This window comes from Rattus norvegicus, chromosome 4, assembly GCF_021556685.1.
Source record: "Rattus norvegicus strain SHRSP/BbbUtx chromosome 4, alternate assembly SHRSP_T2T, whole genome shotgun sequence".
Lineage (NCBI taxonomy): Eukaryota > Metazoa > Chordata > Mammalia > Rodentia > Muridae > Rattus > Rattus norvegicus.
In genome coordinates, this window is record NC_141537.1 from 169446414 (window position 1) to 169469021 (window position 22608).

At 40.5% G+C, this 22608-nt stretch overlaps 1 protein-coding gene across 4 annotated transcripts in view; it reads right to left on the reverse strand.

Moving 5' to 3' along the window:
- Window positions 1-22608, reverse strand: part of Lrp6 (LDL receptor related protein 6) — a 133771-nt gene that overhangs the window by 89541 nt on the left and 21622 nt on the right. For all 4 annotated transcript variants that reach the window (XM_087657744.1, XM_087657745.1, NM_001107892.1 and 1 more), the window contains one exon: window positions 17217-17610. In XM_087657744.1, the coding sequence (XP_087513870.1) occupies window positions 17217-17610 (394 nt within the window). Of the gene's footprint in view, window positions 1-17216; window positions 17611-22608 lie in introns of those variants that run through there.

A 22608-nucleotide genomic window follows, 5' to 3' on the forward strand; every position in this document is an offset into this window, starting at 1 on the left:
TGAAGAAACAGAAGTGTTCCTTTTTCTGAAGTCCGTGTCTTCCCACATGATGACTCTCCTAACGCTTCATTTTTAGGTTTATGTGCACATCTGTGTGTAGGCACTGTGGTGAGCTAAGCTGCCCATGGAGGGCAGAGCTAATCCCCCGGGAACTGGTTGCAGGCAGCTGTGACCCACCAGTCACGGTGCTGGAAACCGAAGCTGGATCTTCAGCAAGAACATGTGTGTGTGCTCTCACCCACGGAGACATCTCCCCTCCACCCTCTACATGTCGGTTCTTAACTATCTATACAATTATCTATACAATAACTTCTATCTGAAAGATTTATCAAAAAAATAATATTTAAAGACTAGGTTGGCAGAGAGTGAGCAGGGATTCACAATGAATTTGAGAGTTTGTGGCAGGATATCATTACAATTTGATATGCTAATTTACAATCAAATGCCACAGTTTCAGTAAAGATTTTAATGTTATTTTGGATCTAGACCTCTTCTCCCTTATATATTTCAGAAGGCAGTTGAGCCTCAGCACCTGGGTTGAGCCTCAAAGGAAAAAACATTCCAGGAAGAAGGTCCACTCTGGGGAACAAATATGTGTACACGGGAGCCCCACAGCATAGACTCTATTATTACTACAGCATTAAACAGAAGGCTGAGAAAAGGACACAGAAGTGGTCAAATCACTAACTAGGTCTAGGAACTCAGAGAGAGGCCTAAACTTGATTTTTTTTTAACGGGGGAGAGAGGGATGGATGCCCATGTGGTTTGGAGCAGGGTCTGTTTTTCACTGCTGCATACACTAGGCTACTTGGCAGCTTCTGCCTTACTGGGCTTCTGAGAATCCACACTGAGACATCTCTCCAGCCCCAACCCGTGTTCTTAAGACACTGGGAAGACATTAATGCATTGGCCGATTTGCATTCTATACACAGGACCACAGCAGCTAATTCTACTTAGAGAATAGACCCACAGACATTACTTAGGAATCCACTCTGATTTCCGTGTGGAAGTGTGGGAGAGCAATGAAGCAGTAGCAGTGTCGGCAGAACAAGAGGGACACTATTATAGAGGCCACCTTTCCAGAACCATCTCCTACTGTCTCCTGCTTCAAACCCCATGCAAGAGTAACAGACGTCTTCCTCTTGCTGGTGACTTCTTGTGGTACTCCCTTCACAAAGACAGAGGCACAGCTCAGCCAAAAACGCTAGACAGTATCCCTGGCCTTGTCTCTGTCTGACCCTGTCCTAAACACAGTGATTCAATGTTCTTCCCAAAAGATATCATACAGCTCCTTACCTCCGTATTTTAGCATATACCATCCTATCCTACCCTAACTTAAAATGCCAGCGAGCACACTAATAACCCAAGAGTTGCAGCGTCTCCCATGCTGGTCGCTCCACACAATTTAAAACAGATGCATGAGCAGCTACTGAGAAGCTAAACAGGTATCAACCCTGGAGAGCAGAGGGCCTACCTGTCCGGCTTGAGCGTTTTTTTGTTTTGGTTTTTTTGATGGAGGGAGGCGGGGGGTGGGGGGTGTGGGGAGCATATCTTATGCAAGCTGTCACAACCCCTGCATGTTTGTATGTGCAACTGACTTTGGTATATTCAGAAAACAGTTTCCTTTAAGTCATCTACCACGGCTGGCTCTAACAACATTTCCGCCATCCTGATCTTAAATTCCCATGAATAAAGGTAATGTGTGTCCTAATCATGTGGCAGACTTGCTACTGATTTAACCTTGGGGAACTTTTTAAAGATGTCTAAGCTTTGATTTTGTAACCTGTGTAAGTAGTAGCCAGATACTGACATGCTTTAACTTTTTCCTTAATATCTTAATAAAATGAAGAGACCAAGTAGATTGTTCTTTGAGACCTGACTTATTTACAAGTTTGTTTGTTTCAATTGTGTCATCTCCTTTTATAGTCACTATCATCTCTTAATCATCCTTTCAATCAATATCAGGGGAAAAAACACAAGCAAGACTCAAACTGTAGCAAAACTGTGCCCGAACCCCAGGGGCATCCTTCTCCCTCACAAAATGCTGTCACAGATACTTGACACTGGACAGGGAGGAGCCAGCCAGCAGCTAAACTACTTCCCTGTCCTTAACCCTCCACTTTATGAGGCAGAGCCACATCTTGAAAGAACAGAAACAGAACACCAGACATTTGCTTTCCAATCCTCCCCTGCAATCAGTGCACAAACCGAATCGGTCACTGCCAATCAGAGAGACGAACCTCAACTTGTGACTGTGATGCAAACATCTGCATTTAGGCTCAGGCTCAAGGACCTGGAGTTGGGAGGTGAGCCTGGGTCAAACAGCAAACTCCAGGCCAGCCTATGCCAAACAGAATTGTTTTTATTTCAAAAGCAGAAAGGAAAATGAAGTGTAAGAGGAGGAGGCCGAGGCAGAGGAGAAGGAAGCAGCAGAAAGCACCACAGCACTTTGCTCCCAGGGAGGCTGCAGGTCCCTCGCCCTGATTAGTCCTTCTTTAACCCGATTTCTGCAGGGAGCCACAGGAGTTCCAGGGCTGTGTGTCAGTGCCAACAGAGGACAGCATACTGCTAACAGTGCTGCCCACAGGAGCCACCAGGGTGTGCTCTGAGCACTGCTCCCAAGAGAGCCCAACCCAAGTTCTACTGCTCAGGAAATTCTACAAGTAACTCAACAGCTTTGTTTAACCTACAATCTTTTCGTGACTAAACTAAAAAAGGTTCTCTTTTATTAAAACTATGAATGCTAACACACTCTCTTAAACCCAAAGTCATCCCAACAATCCCTTTAGAGCTTCCTGCTTCTAACAAAGGGAACTTTCAAGTCACACAGTTTCCCACAATCAGTCTGCCAATGGTGGCCTGACTTCCCTTGCTGTGCAGGGACCAAGATGATATCTTGATGAAAACGGATAAGGGAGCAAAGGCAGACGAAAAGGCCAACCTAGCATTAACGTGATACTTATTTGGTCACCATAGTCAGGGAAACAACAGGACTGAGAGAAACCATGGCGGTCAGCCTTACCCATACATACATTCGTAACCATAAGGAGGGGAGGCTGCAATACAGCTATGAGAGAGCCACTTAGTTCTTAGATATTTAAAAGCTAAAATTCTTATGAGCAAGTTCTCTTTAGCATGTTTTCCTCCCTGCCTCCGAACACACAAACAACAGCAACTACAGCAAGTATGCGCCTGCACAGGAATTTCCATCCTTGGCAACTTACTAAAAGCAGCACTGACCTGGATTCTTCCCCCAGATATTCTCATTTCATTTTGGCCTGAGCTGGAGCCAGGAACCAATGTACTCTTTTTTAATTATTTTTGTTAAGAGTACAAAGTACTACATTTCATTATGGCATTTTCATACAGAACTCGTTTTTGTTGATCTTCTCCCCCAACTCCAACCCCACACTCACAGCCACATATGTGCATGTACACACATTAAAAGCTAAGAGCTACAGAGGACGCAGACCACGTGGCTCTTTATCTTTCTGAGTCTGTGTCACCTCACTGAATCATTCCAGAGACATCTACTTCAAATCACATTTGTATTTTTCTTTATGGCTGAGTGAAATTCCATCCAATCAAACAGAAGCTAGGAAGATGACTCAGTGGGTAGAGCACTTGTTCGGTGAGCCTAACTATCTCGGTTTAGACCCCAGTACCCATATAAAAGCCAGACTCAGCAGGGCACATATCTGTAACCCTAGCACATTCCAACCAGGAAATGAGAGGCAGAGACAGGAAAACCACTAGAAGCTTGGGAGCCAGGTATATGCAGGTGTGTACAACCAGAGACCCTGTCTCAACATGTGGAAGGTGAGACTACACCAGCACATGAATACATGTGCACATGTGTGTACACACACACACACACACACACACACACACACACACACACACACAGGAAAGTGTACAGAGAGAGGGAGATGACAGACAGACAGAGACAGAGACAGACACTGAGTTAGTTCCAGACAGGCAGACAAATATGGTGGTCCACACCTGTATTTACAAGCAAGACTCTATCTTTAAAAAAAAAGAAAAGAAAGGCTGGAAGGAAAAAAGTTGCCACAGAATTCTAATATATCGAGACAAAGTTTAACCAGTAAAGCAGAATGTAATTCTTCTCAACACCTGTCTACCCATCATGCTCTGTTCTTATATGGTGACATTAATGAGCTGGACTCATTAACCAGCTGACTTAAAACACTAGCCTCAGGTGGCCCAAAAGCTCTGTAAGCCCACATAGTGTATCAACACACAAAACAAACCCGCCCACACATCAGCTTTCCACTTCTTGGAATGTCTGAGAATGGGAACTTTAAAACTTCACGAAGACCACTTAAAATTTAACTGAAAATATTTAGGGTTAGAAAATATCCCGAAATTCTCCTGTAACCTTTTAAGACTTTTTAGTAGCTGATTCTTTATAGAGAGAGATTTTAGTTTGTAATTCATCTGATATACTCTAGTTTGTCTTTGCTAATAAAGCTGGTGTAATAACTGCTCTTTAAATTTTGTCTTTATAGAAAATACAGTCAAATGGCAATGTTTCGATCACTCAAAACATGCAACTTACTATAGTCTCTTTGACACTGTGCTGCTTTAGTATTAGTTAACTACCTTTGGCTACATGAAAAGTATGGAGAAGTTTGTAAAAAAAAATGAATTTTTTAAATAATTAAGAAATTTGTCCATTTCTGAATAAGTCAAGTAAGAGACTAATTTCTTAGACCTGGAGAAATGGCTCATCAGTTAAAAGCACTGTTCCTCAGAAGACCTGGGTTCAATTCTCAGCATTTAGATGCTGGCTCACAAGCATCTGTAGCCCCAGTCCCAGGGCAATAGGCACTAGAAACCAAGACTGGGCAGCAGATATGCACATGTTTTGCACACACAGGCAAAACACCCAACACAAAAAATAATATTTTATAAGAAACCAATTCTTACAACTTAAAAAAAAACTGCATTACTCAAAAAGCAACTGAAGTAGGTGTGGTGTCCACCTGCAATCTTAGCCCTCAGAAAGCTAAAACCGAAGAAAAACAAGTTTGAGGCCAGCTTGGACTACACAGAGACCCTGTTCTTTAAAAAGGAAGACGGAAAGACAGATTTGAACATTTAGATATGTATTTCATTTTGAATATTCATAGCAATCAGATGAAAGGCACTCACTCAAGAGAGGAGAAATAGAATACACTGGTTAAAGGGGAATTATGGCACAGGAGTTAAGAGCACTAGCTGCCTGCTCTTACTGAGGACCAGGGTTCAATTCCCAGCACCCACATAGCAGCTCATAACTATCTGTAAGTCCAGTCACTGGGATCTGACATCCAGGCAAAACACACATACACATAAAAATAAGTAAATAAGGGGCTGGGGATTTAGCTCAGTGGTAGAGCGCTTACCTAGGAAGGGCAAGGCCCTGGGTTCGGTCCCCAACTCCGAAAAAAAGAACCAAAAAAAATAAATAAATAAATAAAATAAAATAAGTAAATAAAAATTTTAAAGGGGAATTGTGGAATAGAAAAGGATAAATTGTGGTGAGGAAGATGAGGGCTGGGAAGAGGAGGGAAGTGGGAAGGATAAATGACACCAAAGAGTTTTAAGTCACATGGAAACCTACTTCTGTAGAAGCTCCTAGAATTTATCTCTACACATACATTAAAAGGGTCAAAATGGTGTTACCTTGTAACAGGGCAGCAATGCCACTACCAGACACCATAAGCTAACAAAGAAAAAAGCCTTGCCCCAAGAATGAGTTACTTCCTCTAAAGTTGTTGACCACTGAGGTCTCTAAAGACCTCCAAACATTATAGGCTGTTGCCAAATCCTGGTTACCTTTCAGAACCAGATGGTAAGATTCTATTGCTGAAGACAGTACATACTCCAGTCTTAGAACATGAAAAATGAAGCTGGCACTCTCCTGGAAACTACATCCCTACTGGCTAGCGAAGTACTACGCATGCTACAGAGGAGAAACATAATCGCCAGTCTCACCAGGTATAAGCCCTCTGAACACAACCACAGCCTGTTAGGCCTAACAAGACAATACGTCTGGCAACTGCGGCACCAACGTTATGGGAGAAACCAACCACTTTCTACTAGGACTCTGGGCTCACTTGAAAAGATGAAATCCATACCCAGCACCATCATCAGTCCAGGAGCCTATGGCTGGACAGTCACGGACTCTAAAAGAGAACCTGCTATTATTATTCTGCTAAATAGACATACTAAATAAACTAAACTCTAATGACCTGCCATTATACCCCACCACTGTGAGACTGCTGAGATTAGACTCCACCCAATGGGAGCACACACACACAGACACACAGACACAGACACAGACACAGACACACAGACACAGACACACAGACACAGATACACACACACAGACACACACACACACAACAAGTGAACTTTCTAAAGTCCCAGTGTGCTTACTGGTTTGGATCTGGGTATACCTTTTTTATACTTTTGGGTGTTTTTTTTTTTTTTGCAAAAATCCACCTTGCTGAGATACTGTTGCTTTGTTCCCGGGTTCCTTTGTGCAACAATGAAATTATTCTTTGCTTCTAATGGCGTCATAATCAAGCAGTATGAATTGGCAACTTAATCTCTGATTTCCTTAACCAGTATTAGAATAGCTTGCCAATTTCTAATTTAAATTATGCTGTGTGTCTGGTTAAAACTGAAAGTGTTAATCAGCATGGAAGAATTACCATATCGACTACAGCATCTTGCAATCCACCAACACAGAGTACCTCTTAGTTTATTAGTTTACCTGGGTCTTCTCTGACTTAAGCTCCCCCTCTGAAGTCTACAGCAGAGATTTGCACGTTTCCTAGTTACATTCATACTTAAGCATTCCATGTTTTATTACAAATTACACTCTTAACATTTTAATTCTCAATTGTTCCTTGCTACTGTATGTATGTATGTATGTATAAAATGAAGGATGGATGCACATGTGCCCCACACTAGTGCGCAGTGTAGGTCACAGGACCACGTGGTTAAGCTGGTTCTCTCCCTCCGTCTTTCCACGAATTCCAGGTGTCAGAGTCTGGTAAGCAGATGTGTGCAGCAGGTGCCTTTAGAACCTCACCAGCCCTAGTACTGCTTGGTATCCAATCTTACAACCTGTGATCCTGCTCAACTCACTTATTAGTTCTAGTAACCACTTACAGTGTTTTTTAAGATTTGTTTTAAGTGTCTGCATGTGTATATGCATGTGTGCACAAGTGTTCAGGGGGTCCACAAGAGGACATTAGGTCCCTTGGAACTAGAGTTACAGTGATTGTGAGTCACCAAGCATGGGTGCTAGGAGAGGAATTCCATTCCTCTGCATAAGCAGCAAAGCTCTTACAACTGAGCCTCCTCTCCGTCACTGCGGGTCTTTATGAATACATAATTATGCTGATAAATGGAACCATCTTCCCAAACTGTACTTCTGTGCTTTGCCTCTTCCTCTCCTCTCAGTTTCCTTGTAGGTCATACGCCCTTGTACAAATCGCAGTTCAGTGAGTGCTAATCTTTTTCCTACTGCAATGTATCACTAATTAAGATCTGCTCTTACAGCTTTAGCATGTCTTTGATAGGATGTAACTGTATGCACTTGTGTATAAAACTGAAACTAAAGGATGGATTTTACTGTGTATAAATTATGTCTCCGTTAAAATTTTAAAGATCTGTTTAAAAAAATACTTTCAAAGCATCAGCAATGATCTACCTTATTAATAAGTTAGGTCAAAAAAAGCCACACAAGTCACACGCTCCTGGAACATGCTGAAAAGTCATAAGAATTGCTTCCACAGTTCCTGTTTCTAGGAACAACTAAATGCATACACTTTCTCGAAGACAAGCAGCGACCAGCAATCTGCTGACCACACCATGTTTTTACACGGCTCCGTAATTAAGAATGATCTCTACATTTTTTTTAAGAATTGAAAAACAAACTCCAGAAACAAAAAAAAAAAAAAGAAAAACATGTAACAAGGACCATATGTGGCCTGCCAAAAACTAAAGTATTTACTATTTGTGCCTTTATAGAAAACATCTGCTATCCTTCTCTAAACCATGCTACTCAAAGTGTGGTCCTTGAGCCAACAGGCTCGGGAAAATCTCAAGCTCTGTCTGAGCAAAGAATCAGTAACAAGAGAACAAAACCAAAGTGTTATCTTTCCTGATGATGCTCTATCAGAAACTGCAGTCAGTACATAATATATGAAACTCTAAAGAACACTAAGGAATACTCCAGATGCCTATAGAGCAACTGGCAAATTGCTTGATCAATTCAGAAAAACATCAATTAAATCTCTATATGTGACTCTATGAAGACAAAATTACAGGATAGCCCAACATCAAAATAAAGTATTTAAAAATATCCTTCCAGATAATTTGGTAATCTCACACACCAATATCTACGGTGCCTTGAATCCTCACACCACAAGCGTTTTTATCAGCACCTCCAAGAAAAGCTTGTGTCTAATTAAAAAGCAGGTACATGTACTGTCTACACAGATATTGTAGAATGCTTTTCTTTAGGAATAATGGAGAAGGAACTCCACATTTATATTTAACAAAGTTATAAATACCACAGAATATTAAAGCCAGTCTGTGATCGAGGGGTTCCCATCAACACAAACTTCTCTCACACTGGACATATTCAGCAATAAGGTTTAGTAACGCAGCTACCTGAGTCTAGGATCTCCTGCCTCCCCCAGCCTGGACCCCTTGTCCCTGACATCCGACAATTCTGATTTACTTCTTAAATCAAAGGTTCTCAACCTTCCTAATGCTGTGGTGACCCCTACCATAAGAGTATTTTTGTTGCTACTTCACAACTGTAATTTTGCTACTGTTATGAACTGTAATGTAAATATCTAATATGTAAAAAATCTGATATGCAACCTCTGTCAAAGGGTCATTTAAAATCCCTCTGGAGGTCACAGCTCACACATCGAGAACCACTATCCTACATGAAATACTCAGTATTGACAATATATAATTTCTATTCAATCTTCATTCTGTATTAACTCCAGTAAAAGCTTTGAGATTAATGAAATAATGTTTAAAGGGTATGCTTTTCCTCTATTAAACTAAGTGGTTAAAAGCAGTTACTACTCTTGCAGAAGACCTAAGTTCCGTTCCCAACTCCCACATGGTGGCTCACAAACTCCAGTTCCAGGAAATCAGAAACCCTCTTCTGAATTCTGCTGGCACCAGACACCTGGTGCACATATAGAGATGCAGGCATAACACTCATACTCATTTTAAAAAAAAAAAAAAACTATTTTTAAAAAGAAAAACAAGTTGTCCTTTTTTTTTTTTTTTGGAAAAAAAATAAAGGCAATATGCAGCATGAGGAAGGAAACGTGACCTTTTCGTCCTGAGATGGATCTCTAGAATGTAAAGTATCACCTTAGAAAGACTCTAAAGAACACGGTCAAGACTCAAGGCCACCCTCACCCGTGCGTCCGTCTGTCGGTCCAGACTCAGACTGCTGAGATAACAAGCTCCTTGCGTCCACTCATTGTCTTACTTTGAACTCAGAAGTGAAAGCTAGTTGGTGGCACAATGAAGGAGTGGGTTTGGTTGGTTTTTATTGCAGTTAACCTCTCTCTTTCTTCGTGAGCTATGGATACCTACGAGTACTAATAAAACTGCTAAATTCAACAAGTATAAGGTTCAACGCAGTCTGCAAGGGTTTCATCAACGCCCTCAGAAGTCAGATAAGGCAAGCACTAGTAGGCTTTGATAAATCATCTCCCCTTCTCAAAGCCAGGCCACAGGCTCATGTAGGACAACCCTCTCTTCATCAGCAGCTGCTCACCCTTGGATTATGGAGCCTACTTGCCTCCAAATTTATTTTGGCCTCTATGCTTTCTACCCTGGCTTTGAATTAAGAGTGTAAACATATTTAATCGATACTAAAGAATTAGGGCTATGTGGTTACAACCCTACTTTGTAACAGTATGCACATCTGCTAGCCATCAAAAATCACGAAAACTAATACCAGGTTGTTATAAGCTGTTGATTAGTGTCATATGAATATAATTTCATTGCTGTGTCTGGCCTATTTATTTGTAAAAATAATTTTAAATGGAATAAAGGACAGAAGAGAGGCTTCGTCTCAACTGAAAGGGAATGAGAATAAACATATACTGAGTTTTGAAGACATCAAAAACTGTTACATAAAAGCACCTCAAACTGACAAATTAAATACAAGCTACTTTATACAAATTTATTGCATTACAAGCATATTTTCTATGATTAGGTAAGGATAAAAATCATAAAAATTTTCAAAATCTTCATAAGTTCTTATTTTGATGTAAGCATTCAAGCTGAATCTAGCTTTCCAAAAATAAAAATTCAGAAGTTTTTTGGCTGCAATAAAGCTATATTGAATTAGTTTCACCCTTTACAAGATGTGACTACGGAAAAATATAATATATCAGAACCGAGCTATAAAACCCAAATCTATATTAAGTCACAATTCACTTTATGATCCTTAAGCTACTGATCTGTAAGTCATTAACACACACACATTAAAAAGAAAATAAAATATATTAAGTAATCTATTATAATGATAATGTAGGCACATCCATCTTCCACTTCTCAAAACTCAAACTCATGCACACTCAAGTTCTGGACGTTCTACTGCTCGTCAGAGTGCATCAAACCGACCATCTGAACAAGCAGCATGAGAGGCAGAGCTGAAGACCTCTGGTAAGCAGAGCTGCCTCCCAACTATGAACCACACAAGTCAGAGTTTCTAGTCCTAGTAATTTAGTAACAAGTTAACCAGAAAAAAGTACTACTTTTTAACTTGATTTGTACAGACAGACAAAATAAAATACATAAACACCTCTTTCAGCCCAGAGCTAGGATATCAAGGAAAGGGGTGATCTTTGGTGACCAAACGTGAAAGAAAAAAGGCAAAACTTGCTAGACTGAGTGGACAACAACCCTAGAGAGTTTTCTGATCTAAAAGGCTTCTTTGGTGGTGGCAAATCAAGGAAGAAGACAAACTGTGGAACATATTCAAGTCTTCGTTAAGATTCCCTCACAAGCACTGACTGCACGACAACCGAAAAGGACAGTCTGCCCACAGCACTTCCCTCTGGGCTTAACCCACTGGAAAGCAGGTAAATGAAAAACGCACCAAACACTGTGTACACGCAAAGTGCCCTCACGAAGGCTGAGGGTTTGAATTTATCATATACAGAATAGGAACTCCCAATTCCAAAATTAAATACAGAGCCAGGCATAATCATGCTTGGACCTAAGAGGCTGAGACAGGAGAATGCCCACAGTTAAAGGCCAACTTGTGCTAGAGTAAGAGACCTTGTATTCCCAAGCAGGATTATGAAGTTTAAGACTATCCGAGACCACAAAGACCAGTCTCAAACAAACAAACCAAACCGAACATCTTATTCTTTACCGACACAAAATGTCCCTGTTCTTACTAAGACTGTGACTGTAAAACCTATGCTGCCGGTTAGGAATGTGGCTGAAGGGAGACTGCTTACCTACCACTCAGAGGCCCCACTTTCAAGTTGACAAATTGGCAGCAAAAAAGCAAACAAAGACAAAAGAGTCTTACAAAGAAAGCTTTCATTAAAAAACAAAGCTCTTAAGATATCATGCTATATAAAGTCATTTAGTACAATGTTCCCTTTCACTATTCCCTTAATGAAAGTAGACTTAAAATATGGAACAAAAAAAAAAAAAAAATCAGACAATTCACTCAGCAAGCAAAGGCAAGTAGACCTCTGAGCTGGAGACCAGCCTGGCCATCACAGTGAGTTCCAGGACAGCCAGATCAACACAGCTGAGAAAAACAAAGAAAGAAACAAAGACAGGCAAATAAATTCACTAACTTGAGGCAAAATTATGAACATCACTTTATATAAAGAAAAAGTGGTTGAGAGGTAGGACGTTCTCAGGGAAAGGTTCTAGTTTAACATTAGAGAACACCTATATACACTCAACACACTGCCTCCCAATGGCCCAGACTCACATCCCAGAAGCTAATGGAGCACAGTATCTCCTGACAAGACTGATGACTTTTCTAACTACTACTCCTAGTTTTTAGGCAATAACCGTTTTTTTTTCTTTTTTTTTTTTTCCTTTTCTTTTTTTCGGAGCTGGGGACCGAACCCAGGGCCTTGCACTTGCCAAGTGCTCTACCACTGAGCTAAATCCCCAACCCCGCAATAACCGTTTTTATTTATCTGTATCATTTATTCTAAAAGGTAGTGAAGGGGGAAAAAGGGGTTGTTTTACATGCAATAAGAATTTTAAAAAATGTTACATGTATCAAAATATAATTAACCCATTATTTTTACAATGCATATATGCTAATAAACTGCTAGCCCATTTCCAAATAAATACTAATTTAATTAAAAAGTAGAAACAATAAATACAAATCTCTTGGTTACATTTTTCTATTCTGCAATTAAAAAAAAAAAAAAACAGGGGCTGGGGATTTAGCTCAGTGGTAGAGCGCTTACCTAGGAAGCGCAAGGCCCTGGGTTCGGTCCCCAGCTCCGAAAAAAAGAACCAAAAAAAAACAAAAACAAAAACAAAAACAAAACTTCTTTTATATTTTAAAGTATTTTAAAATGTAGAGGTAAGTTTTAAAGGTAAAATAGCTCTGAATAAGGAAGGCCCAGTGTCAGACGCTCAAGAACAATAGATTTAATTTTTTTAGACCCCCCAGTCTGCAGGAACTATTCTAAACTTAGCATGGGAGACAAAAGCCTTCTCAGCTATTCTGAGGCTCTCAAGACCAGCCTGACCTATTCAGTGAGACCTGAGCCTAAGGGAGAAAAAAACATAAAAGGGGGTTTGGATGTGGTAAGGGGAATGTGGATGTGGTTAAGGGGGATGTAGATGTGGCAAGAACCTGAGGGGAGAGGGTGATACAGAAGATAACGTGGGTGGGGAAGATCTACAATAAAAGTACAATGAATTCAGGTACAAAACTGTCCAAGAATGAATACATTTTAAAATACATAAATAAGTAACGATCACTTAGATTTAAAAGAGGGGCAGATCCCCACAGCTATAAGTATAGCATTCCTAAGTTGCTGACTTAAACTTATACATGTGAAATTAAAAGTTCTGATATTCAGAATGCTTTCATAAAATGTCTATATTTGTAGTAAGACAGAGGCTGGCCTGGAACTCATTCATATAACCTGGCCTAGCCTCAAAATCATGGTAATACACCTGCCTCAGACTCAAAAGTGTTAGGATTAAAGACATAAGCCATTACATCCAGCTCTCTTAAAATGTCTCTTTTAAAACTTGATGTCACAACTGAGGAGCTTGGGGACAAGATCCTGGGTTCAATCTACTTTGTTACGGGCGTTTTCATACACGGTAACTGTCCTTTGTTCCAGTCTGTGCCCCTCCTCCACGGTCTTTCTCACTTTTCTGTCCTATTCTGGTTGCCGTCTTTCCTCCATTAAATAATTCTCCTGTCTGCTTTTATGACACATGTATCTATTACAGTCCCTTCTGCTCTTTTCCTCCTCTCTTTGATCTCTTACTCCACCTACACACACACACACACACACACACACACACACACACACACACAGGGCGGGGCAGTATGTAAAGAACTTGTTACTTTACAGATGAGAAAGAGGTCCTAAGCCTGAAGCAGCACACTAGTGAATTGAGAAAGAGATAAAACAAGCTTTGGCTGGCATATTCTTATATTACCTGGATAACTTTTTTTCAATGTGTGTGTGTGTGTGTGTGTGTGTGTGTGTGTGTGTGTGTGTGTGTGTGTGTATTTAGAGGCAGGGGCACACATGCACTTTACTGCATTCAAGTGAAGAGGACAGATAGCTTACATAAGCCAACCTCCTCCCACCATGTGGGTTCTACAGATCCATCAGCAGCAGGCGTCTTTACCCATTGAGCCATCGCGACAGTCCCAGAACATAATCATTCATTCAAAGAGACACTGCTAAAATGTACACTTCCTTAAGAGTGCTTTATATTCTTAACTCTGAAAACTAATAGAATGTACTAAAGAGAATACATTACATACTATTAATTTATAAACTTCAGCCATTCAAAGCATATTTATCAAACACCTCACTGTGGCAGGAACTAGTTCAGTACAATATATGTCAGTACAATATATATTTTTAAACATAATCTACGATAACTTCCCTATCAGTTATCTACATTAGGTGACTCTTTTCTATACCCTACCCTTGTTTTCTTGAGATATGATCTTACACTGTATCTCAGGCTTGGCCTTGAACATGCTCTCTGGCCAAGCTTGCTCTAATTCCTTACTCTCTCCTCCTACCTCAGTCTCCTGAGCATTTACATAAGCATAACTTTCAGTGTCACTACTATACTTAACAATGAATATATTAAAAATGTATCTTTAAAACATGTCATTCAGTTGGCTAAGACAAGAGGATCACAAGTTCACTGGCCACACACAGGATGAACTCAAGCCGAGTCATTAACTTAAAGAAATATTTAGTTATTTGGAATCAAGCAAAAAACATGCTCAGAATTCCTATGGGACATGCACCTGAACCAGGATGTCAGGGTCACCAAGGTATAGCAATGTGGAAATCAGAATGAGGTGTTTTGATTTTTAATTATACAAGAATGTCCTCTGCCCAATATAAAGGACAACATTGCTTCCTGAAACAATTTTCCTAAGACACATATTTTCTTATTCGTTGGCCTGGATTCTACACACCAGACAGAAGTATTGAAAGCAAAAGGGGGTAACACCAGACTAATAGAGGCCCAGTTTAGACAACTCTTCCTCCAGTCTAGGCTAAATGAACTGATAACACAAAGAACTCCATACATCCAGAAGCCCACAGATGTCTGCACCAGTTCCCATTTCTCAACAATACAGTCATTCAGCTGCCTTCCTTTTACATGTTGGCTCTTCTGAGTCTCAAAGCTGAGCATCCTGGGATCCTAAAAAAAAGTCTACTTTTGCCTCAGCACTACCTTTATGCACTTTATCTGAAAAATCAACATCATGCTTCCCCTAGAAAATCAACCTGGAAATCATCTCTTCTGCTCAACAAGTGGTAAACTCTACCTGTAATTGCTTTTGCACTAAAACCACAATCCATGACACAAATCTAAGATCAATAATACTGAAAGAGCAATAGTGTATATATTTTTATTCTCTGAGTTTAAAATACAATTTTAAATAATTTCCCTATCATACCAATTATCAGACATATTTTATTTGGTCTCAATTACATGTGGTCTCAATTAAACATACGTGTGTGTGTGTGTGTGTGTGTGTGTGTGTGTGTGTGTGTGTGTGTGTGTGTCAGGTGGGGAGAGGCGGGGGTGCCACCACACAAATATAGCCCCATGTAGAAATGCGCAAGGTTAAACCTACCAAATCTGTGCTATCCAAACTGTGAAACCATGGACGGGAATAAGCAACCCCGGAAGAGCTCTCACTGGTCTTCAATTCCTCCAAACACATGCAACATAACAAACATTCTGTGAAAAGTTGTTTCTCCCAAGCCTTCTATCCTTAAATAGACAGTGTGGGGGTGGAGCATAAACTTCCAATCCCAGCTCTCTCTCAGAAAGGTGAAGCAGGAGGATTACAAATGCCAGGCCAGCCTGAGCTCCAAGTTTTACTTTATTATATAAAATTAATTTATTCCCTTCTACAAAGAGGTTTAAAATATTCTAATGTTTAAAACATTCTGATTTTGAAAAAAAAATCAAAGAAACTTAATAAAATATAGAAAGAACTCAGAAGGCACTTCGATTGTAACATAACACCAGTTAAGTCACTTCATGCTCATGGTCACAATTACCTCCATTCAGCCAAACAGTACACTGAAGGAAAACAGAAAACAGTAAGACCAGGAAGGTAAATGAGGAACAATGTGAGCACAGAGATCATGTTCAGTGGTACAGGATTCTCAGTTTTGAACTCTCTTTCTCTTCGAAAATAACTCTCACAGCCCTAGGGATGTGGCACAGTACTGAGCTCTTGCCTCACCTGAGCAAGGCAAGGCCTTGAGTTGGATCTCTAGTGTGCGAGAGGAAGTGAGCACAGACCCCATCACTGCATGGAAATGCATGTTTAGCTAAGTAGAAATAGGTTATTTAATATTTCTTTCCATTCCGCACAGACACGTTAAGTAATATGTCAGAGCTTAATATAAAAGATACTATTGCAAAATGACTGGTTATATGATAGTCTAAGATCAAGACTATTTTTAAAACATCTTAAATAATGAGACACTAAGTCTTCCCTCTCTCTTTAAACAAAGAACTATAACATAGCTGCTCTATAACTACTGTAAGAATCAAAACTATTTACCCTGTTTTTAATTTTTAATTTTATAAGCTTTATTCAATTTTCAAAAAATTGCAAATAAAAATTACACACCCAAACTAACCAGACCCAAAGTCTATACATCTCAATGAACTTCTATACAATTTAAGTATCAGATCTGAAGCCACAGCTTTACATATGATTTTACACTTTCATTACTAGATAGGTATTTATGTACTTATCCACGATGAAAAACAAAAACAAAAACCCACAATAGCATCCAAGCTAGAAAAACAATTGGCTTTATAGTCTTTTTCGTATCTCGTGTCCATTACCCACAGTCTTTCCTAATCCTCTAACATTTACCCTTTCTTCTCTTTTCTACTGTTACACTATACCTACACCATCCATTTTCCCAGAAATAATTTTATTTCTACTTTTCTTTAGAGCTGAACTGTGTGTGTGTGCCTCCATTCATCTGTTGGCTGACAAGTGGGCTGATTCCGATGCTTTGCTATAGTGACTAAAGCAGTTATAAGCACACACACACACACACGCGCGCGCACACACACACAAGTGTCTCTTACAGTATGGTAAGTAGTTCTCTGGACATACACCCAGGAATGAAACAGCCGGGTTACATGATTGCTCTCTTTTTAAATTTTTTGAGAAATCTCCCAACTGATTTCCACAATGGTTCTATTAACTTGCACCCCACCAACAGAGAACCAATGTGGATAAACACAGTCTTTTAAGAACAAATTCAACCTTCAATAGTTAAGTCTACTTGACAATGAAACCCCAAAAGTCCCGTGTCTCTCTTTTTCCCCTAGCAGTGAGGGGGTATTTACCAAGGAAGGAAGACTAGGAAAAGAAACTGGATGCCTTTTGTACAAACACTTACCCACTTGATGGATCTAAGGCAATAGCTCTGGGTTGATCCAACTCTTGCCAAAATAAAACTTTTCGTAAAGATCCATCTAAATTAGAAACTTCAATACGATTAGTTTCAGAATCTGTCCAGTACAATTTTTCTCCAAGCCAATCACATGCCAGCCCATCCGGGGACAATAATCCAGAAACAACGACATTCTGTACACTCTCAGTTTTGTTAAATTCTGTTCGTTTAATGGCTTCTTCGCTGACGTCACTCCAGTATATCAAGCCATGACCAAACACAAAGTCCACCGCAGCTGCATCCTCCAAGCCTCCAACTACAATCGTCGCATTCTCTTTGCCATTTGTAGCATCAACCAATCTCAAGTCCCGTCTGTTTGCATAAAGCAACAAAGGGGCCGCTGAAACAAAAAGAAAAATACATAAGAAAGAAGAAAATGTATCTGATTTTATAAACTGGGTTTCAAATCACCGTTGGTGACTAAATACTATCAGAGTAAGAAAGTGGGAAGAGGCTGGGCAGATGGCTGGGCAGGTGAGAGCACGTGCTGCTCTTGCACAGGCCCTGGGTCTGCTTCCTAGCACCACAGCAAACAGCTCACAACTGCCTGCTCCAGGGACCCACACCTTCTGGAGTCTGTGGGTATTACACACATGTGGTACACATAAACTCACACACCCACACACCCACACCCATACGTAGACTGTAAAAAAAAAAAAAAGAAAGGTGAGAAATACAGCAGTAGTGAACTAGCTAAAATCTCTTCATGCTTAAAATGTCTTTCTAGGGCTGGAGAGATGGCTCAGCGGTTAAGAGCACTGGCTGCTCTTCCAGAGGTCCTGAATTCAATTCCCAGCAACCACATGGTGGCTCACAACCATCTGTAATGGGATCCAACGCCCTCTTCTGGTGTGTCTGAAGACAGCTACAGTGTACTTATATATAATAAATGAATAAATAAATCTTTAAAAAAATGTCTTTTTAGCACTTTAAAAAAGAATTGAAATGAATTTCACCCAGCTGTTTTTTCTTATCGAGAGTCTATCAGATAAAATTTAAAAGCTTTATACATACTAGAAAATGAGTAACTAGAACACTCATACTCTATTGGTGGAAAACAGTTGACAGGTGTTTGTTCCGCTAGCTGTCTGTTTGCAGTGCTGGTGATCAAACCCAGGACCCTCCAGTATACTAGCAAGCAAGCCAAGCAGTCGCCAAGCAGGCCTCAGTCGCCCTCTGTGAAGGGTTAGATGTACAACCTACCATATGATCCAGCCACTGCATACTTAAGTATTTACTCAAAAGAACTAAATGCATGAGAATAAATACTCGAGAAATAAATAAAACAATACAAATACCTATGAGTAAATGTTCAAAGAAATTCGTTTGCAATAACATAAATTACAATGAACCCAAATGTGTGCAGTTGGAGCCACGGGTCAGTCCATGAATAGTCTTTGGGTATGGTTTAGTCCCCGAGAGCATTGGTTGGCACTGTTGTTCTTATGGGTTGCAAGCCCCTTCAGCTCTTTCAATCTATTCTCTAATTCCTCCAACAGGGATCCTGTCCTCAGTTCAGTTGTTTGCTGCTAGCATTCTCCTCTGTATGTGACATGCTCTAGCTGTGTCTCTCAGGAGACATCCATATCCGGTTCCTGTCAGCACTTCTTAGCTTCATCAATCTTATCTAGTTTGGTGGCTGTATATATATATATATATGGGCCACATGTGGGGCAGGCTCTGAATGGCTGTTCCTTCGGTCTCTGCTCCAAACTCTGCCTCCATAGTAGTACGTATTTGCAATCCCAGCACTTGGAATAAAGAGACAGGAAAATCAGAGTTCCAAGTTTTCCTTGGCTACACAGGGGTTTTATGATCAGTATGGGCTAAAGGAGACTGTCTCCAAAAACCAAAATCAACTACCATTTTTTAAATGTAATGAACCATTTATACATGAAAAATGAAATAATCTCTAAATAACACATGGGAAAAGATGCCAGACCAAAAAGAAAACATACTTAATGATGCTCATCTATGAGAGATTATAGAAAATGTAAACTAATCTAATCAGACAAAATCTGCCTTTCTGGAGGTAAGCAGGAGTGGGAAAAACAGAAACAAGAGTCAAGCTCTCCCACTGCTTTTCTGCAGTGCCAGGGACTGAGCCCAAAATCTTAAAGCACCCAGCACTGAGCTGCATCTCCCACAGCAACATAAGAAACTGATCTGGGGGGGCTGGAGAGATGGCTCAGCGGTTAAGAGCACTGACTGCTCTTCCAGAGGTCCTGAGTTCAATTCCCAGCAACCACATGGTGGCTCACAACCATCTGTAATGGGATCCATCGCCCTCTTCTGGTGTGTCTGTGGATGGCTATAATGTACTCGTATAAAAATAAATAAATAAATTTTTTTAAAAAAGACTCAAAAAAAAAAAAAAAGAAACTGATGTGAATTATAAAGACAGAGATTGAGTCTGTTTCGCTCACTATGTGTAACTACTACCGTCACTGACAACAGCATCAGTCCCTGAACTCACTGCGGACATCCACACATCTACACCAATGAACCAGTCCCAAGAATGCCTTATGTTCAACATTTTACAGTATAAGCCAAACAGGAACATCTGACAAAAACAAAGAAAACAAAACATTCCTATTAGTGAAGAGTTAAATGCTAAATGCTGCAGAAAACTAAAGACAGTCCCAGGACAGTTAAGTTTTACAATCCAAGGTAACAAAAGTGTAAGAGTGGATGGACACTTCCTTTATGGCATTACCACCCATGAAAGACTTTATATACCAAACCTGTTTATAACACTGAGAGGCAGCCAAATGACTTCCATAATTTTCAAGTCAAACATTATTATTCCTCTGAACAGTTTTTTTATCTACAAAAATCTAGAAAACTTTCCTGGTACTTTAAAGTTTCATGGGCCTTCTGAGTTCCACCGGTGTTGGAGGAGAACAGGAGCAGATTAGTATCTTTAATTTAATAGCACTAGTTATGATTGAGTGTTCTAGGGACTGCACACTATCAAAAGGTCTGTCTGTGCAGCTATTCTTCTTATGCGTGAACATGGTCTACAACATTGCCACCAGAATCTGTTGAAAAGTGTGTAACTTGGAAAAAATTATAAACCCATTTTTATCTACTAGACATGACAGACTCTGCACACCTGTTCCCTGCCACGAGCACACATAATACATACCATGTGCTTACCCCACAGTGCTTAACCTGACTTCATAACAATCAGAACCAACATTCTCCCTGGGTTCTAGGACATAAGCACGGAACACACCATCAATATCTTACACGTCTCGAAAAGTTCTCTGGGCTCAGGTGATGGTACATACCATTAACCCCAGCACTGGAAGCACAAACCAGTGAATCTCTAAGACTTTCAGGACAGCCTAGTCTATTTAGGCATGCTCTATGGGGAAATGCCCTTCCTTCTTTATGGGGTCAAGCAACACTTCAGGTTCACTCTCTGTGCAACTGAGCTCCATCAGTTACTCCGTATCTTAAAATGCTCATGGTGGGCTCAGGTGTCAAACTCTACCCAACTCTAACCTTGTCTCCTATCAAGAAAATACTTCTTCTAACTACACATCACCATTCATCTTTATTAACTTCTACTGTCTAACCTCATATACTCTACCCACCTGAACCTGCTTTCTCTAATGCTTCAGGAAAAAATCCAACTAGAAACCTTTCCCTAGTCCTTACTCTTTACTTCTCTACAGTATTCACTATGGCTCGACTGGTAGAATGGTCTCTCCATACCACAGTACTTACTATTCTTGTTTATTTCAAGTCTTCCTTTCACTTCTCATATACACATAGTATTCCAAGACCTCTACTCCCCAAGTGAGAGGGTACAAAATAACAACCCAGAGTCCCTTAATCACCATGAAACTCTACACAACAATTTCTAAATCATCAACTTAACCTTATGTATTATTCCCCAAGCCCTTTTTTAGGGGGGAAAGGGATACGCGGGGTGGGGGTGGGGGGCTGCAATTTTCCTGTCATTGACTTAAACTTCATTACCTTTCTCTCCAAAAAATTCTTCAGAGATGTTATAATTCTCTGTGGGGTGGTGACGTATAGGTGAGTGTGTGTTGGCTGCACTAGCCTAGGTATGTACATGGGGAAGCCAGAGGTGGACATTGGATGACTGAGACAGGATCACTCACTAGCACAGGGCAGCTGGCCAGTGGGCACCTCCCCCACGCCCACAATCATCCTGAACCCTGCCCCTAGTGCTGGGGTTACAGATGAGTCCTAACAGCACCTTTATATGATTTTTATTTGGGTGCCAGGGACCCACACTCGGGTACTCACACTTTTCCTAGAGCCATCTCCACAGTCCAGGTCTCGTCAGCTTCCTGTGGGCAATGCCTCCTTTTTTCCCAGTCTGCCAGTTACTGTGCAAGCAATGCATCTTACTATTTCTTTAACTGTGCCCCTCATTTCTAGAACCCTTGTGTTGCCCTAGGCTTCATGAGCTCACATCTAAACTTGCCTAACAGTGAGTGATCTCAACATTCCCCTTTCCCACTTCATACACACACGCACGCACGCACGCGCGCGCACACACACACACACACACACACACACACACTTCACCCAACTCAAAAGCTCCCTCATTCCCTTTATGTAAGACATGAAGCCTCAAAATCTTAGCCTTCCACTATGCAACTTCCTCCTAGAACTCCAAACTCATCTTTATAATCTCAGCACATAAAAACAGACTCAACATATGAACTGGGAACACACCGCACTTCATGTCATCACCAGTGTCCTTCCTGCCCTGCTTTCTCCCACTGAGCAAATCTAAGTCCTCTGAGGCTAGATTTACATCTTATCTACACCCTTCATTGTTGGTGACCAGTCTGGCATCCAGGGTACACTGAGGCAGGTAGCAATGGGTGGTGTCAGTGATTGTGGGGACAAAAGTTGCTAATTTTTGATAAGTTTTCTCTTTTTTTACTTCTGCTAGTCTATGGCCAAAAGCCATCACTGGCTTCTGGCAATAAATTCTTGCTGTCAACATCAGGAGATTAAGAAAAGAAGTTAGTCACTACGGCTCTTTTCTCTCTGGCTTGACGGACCCTCCACTGGTTAGGCGAGAGGTTCAGAGTTCATTAACTCTGTGAACGAGAGAGAAAAGAAAAGAGAAAAAATTCAGACATACACAAGGGACACACATACTGGCTGAAGCTGAAGAAAGAGTCACACCATCATTTTACAGAGGCTCAGTGTTTACACGTTCTCGAGGTGACCGATCACACAGTTTCCTAAGTATTTTTACACTCCAACAGTTCACAGTAAGTTTAAGGCAATAATTCATGTCATAGATGGATAAGACTTAAGGAATTATACCAGAATTGTTTGC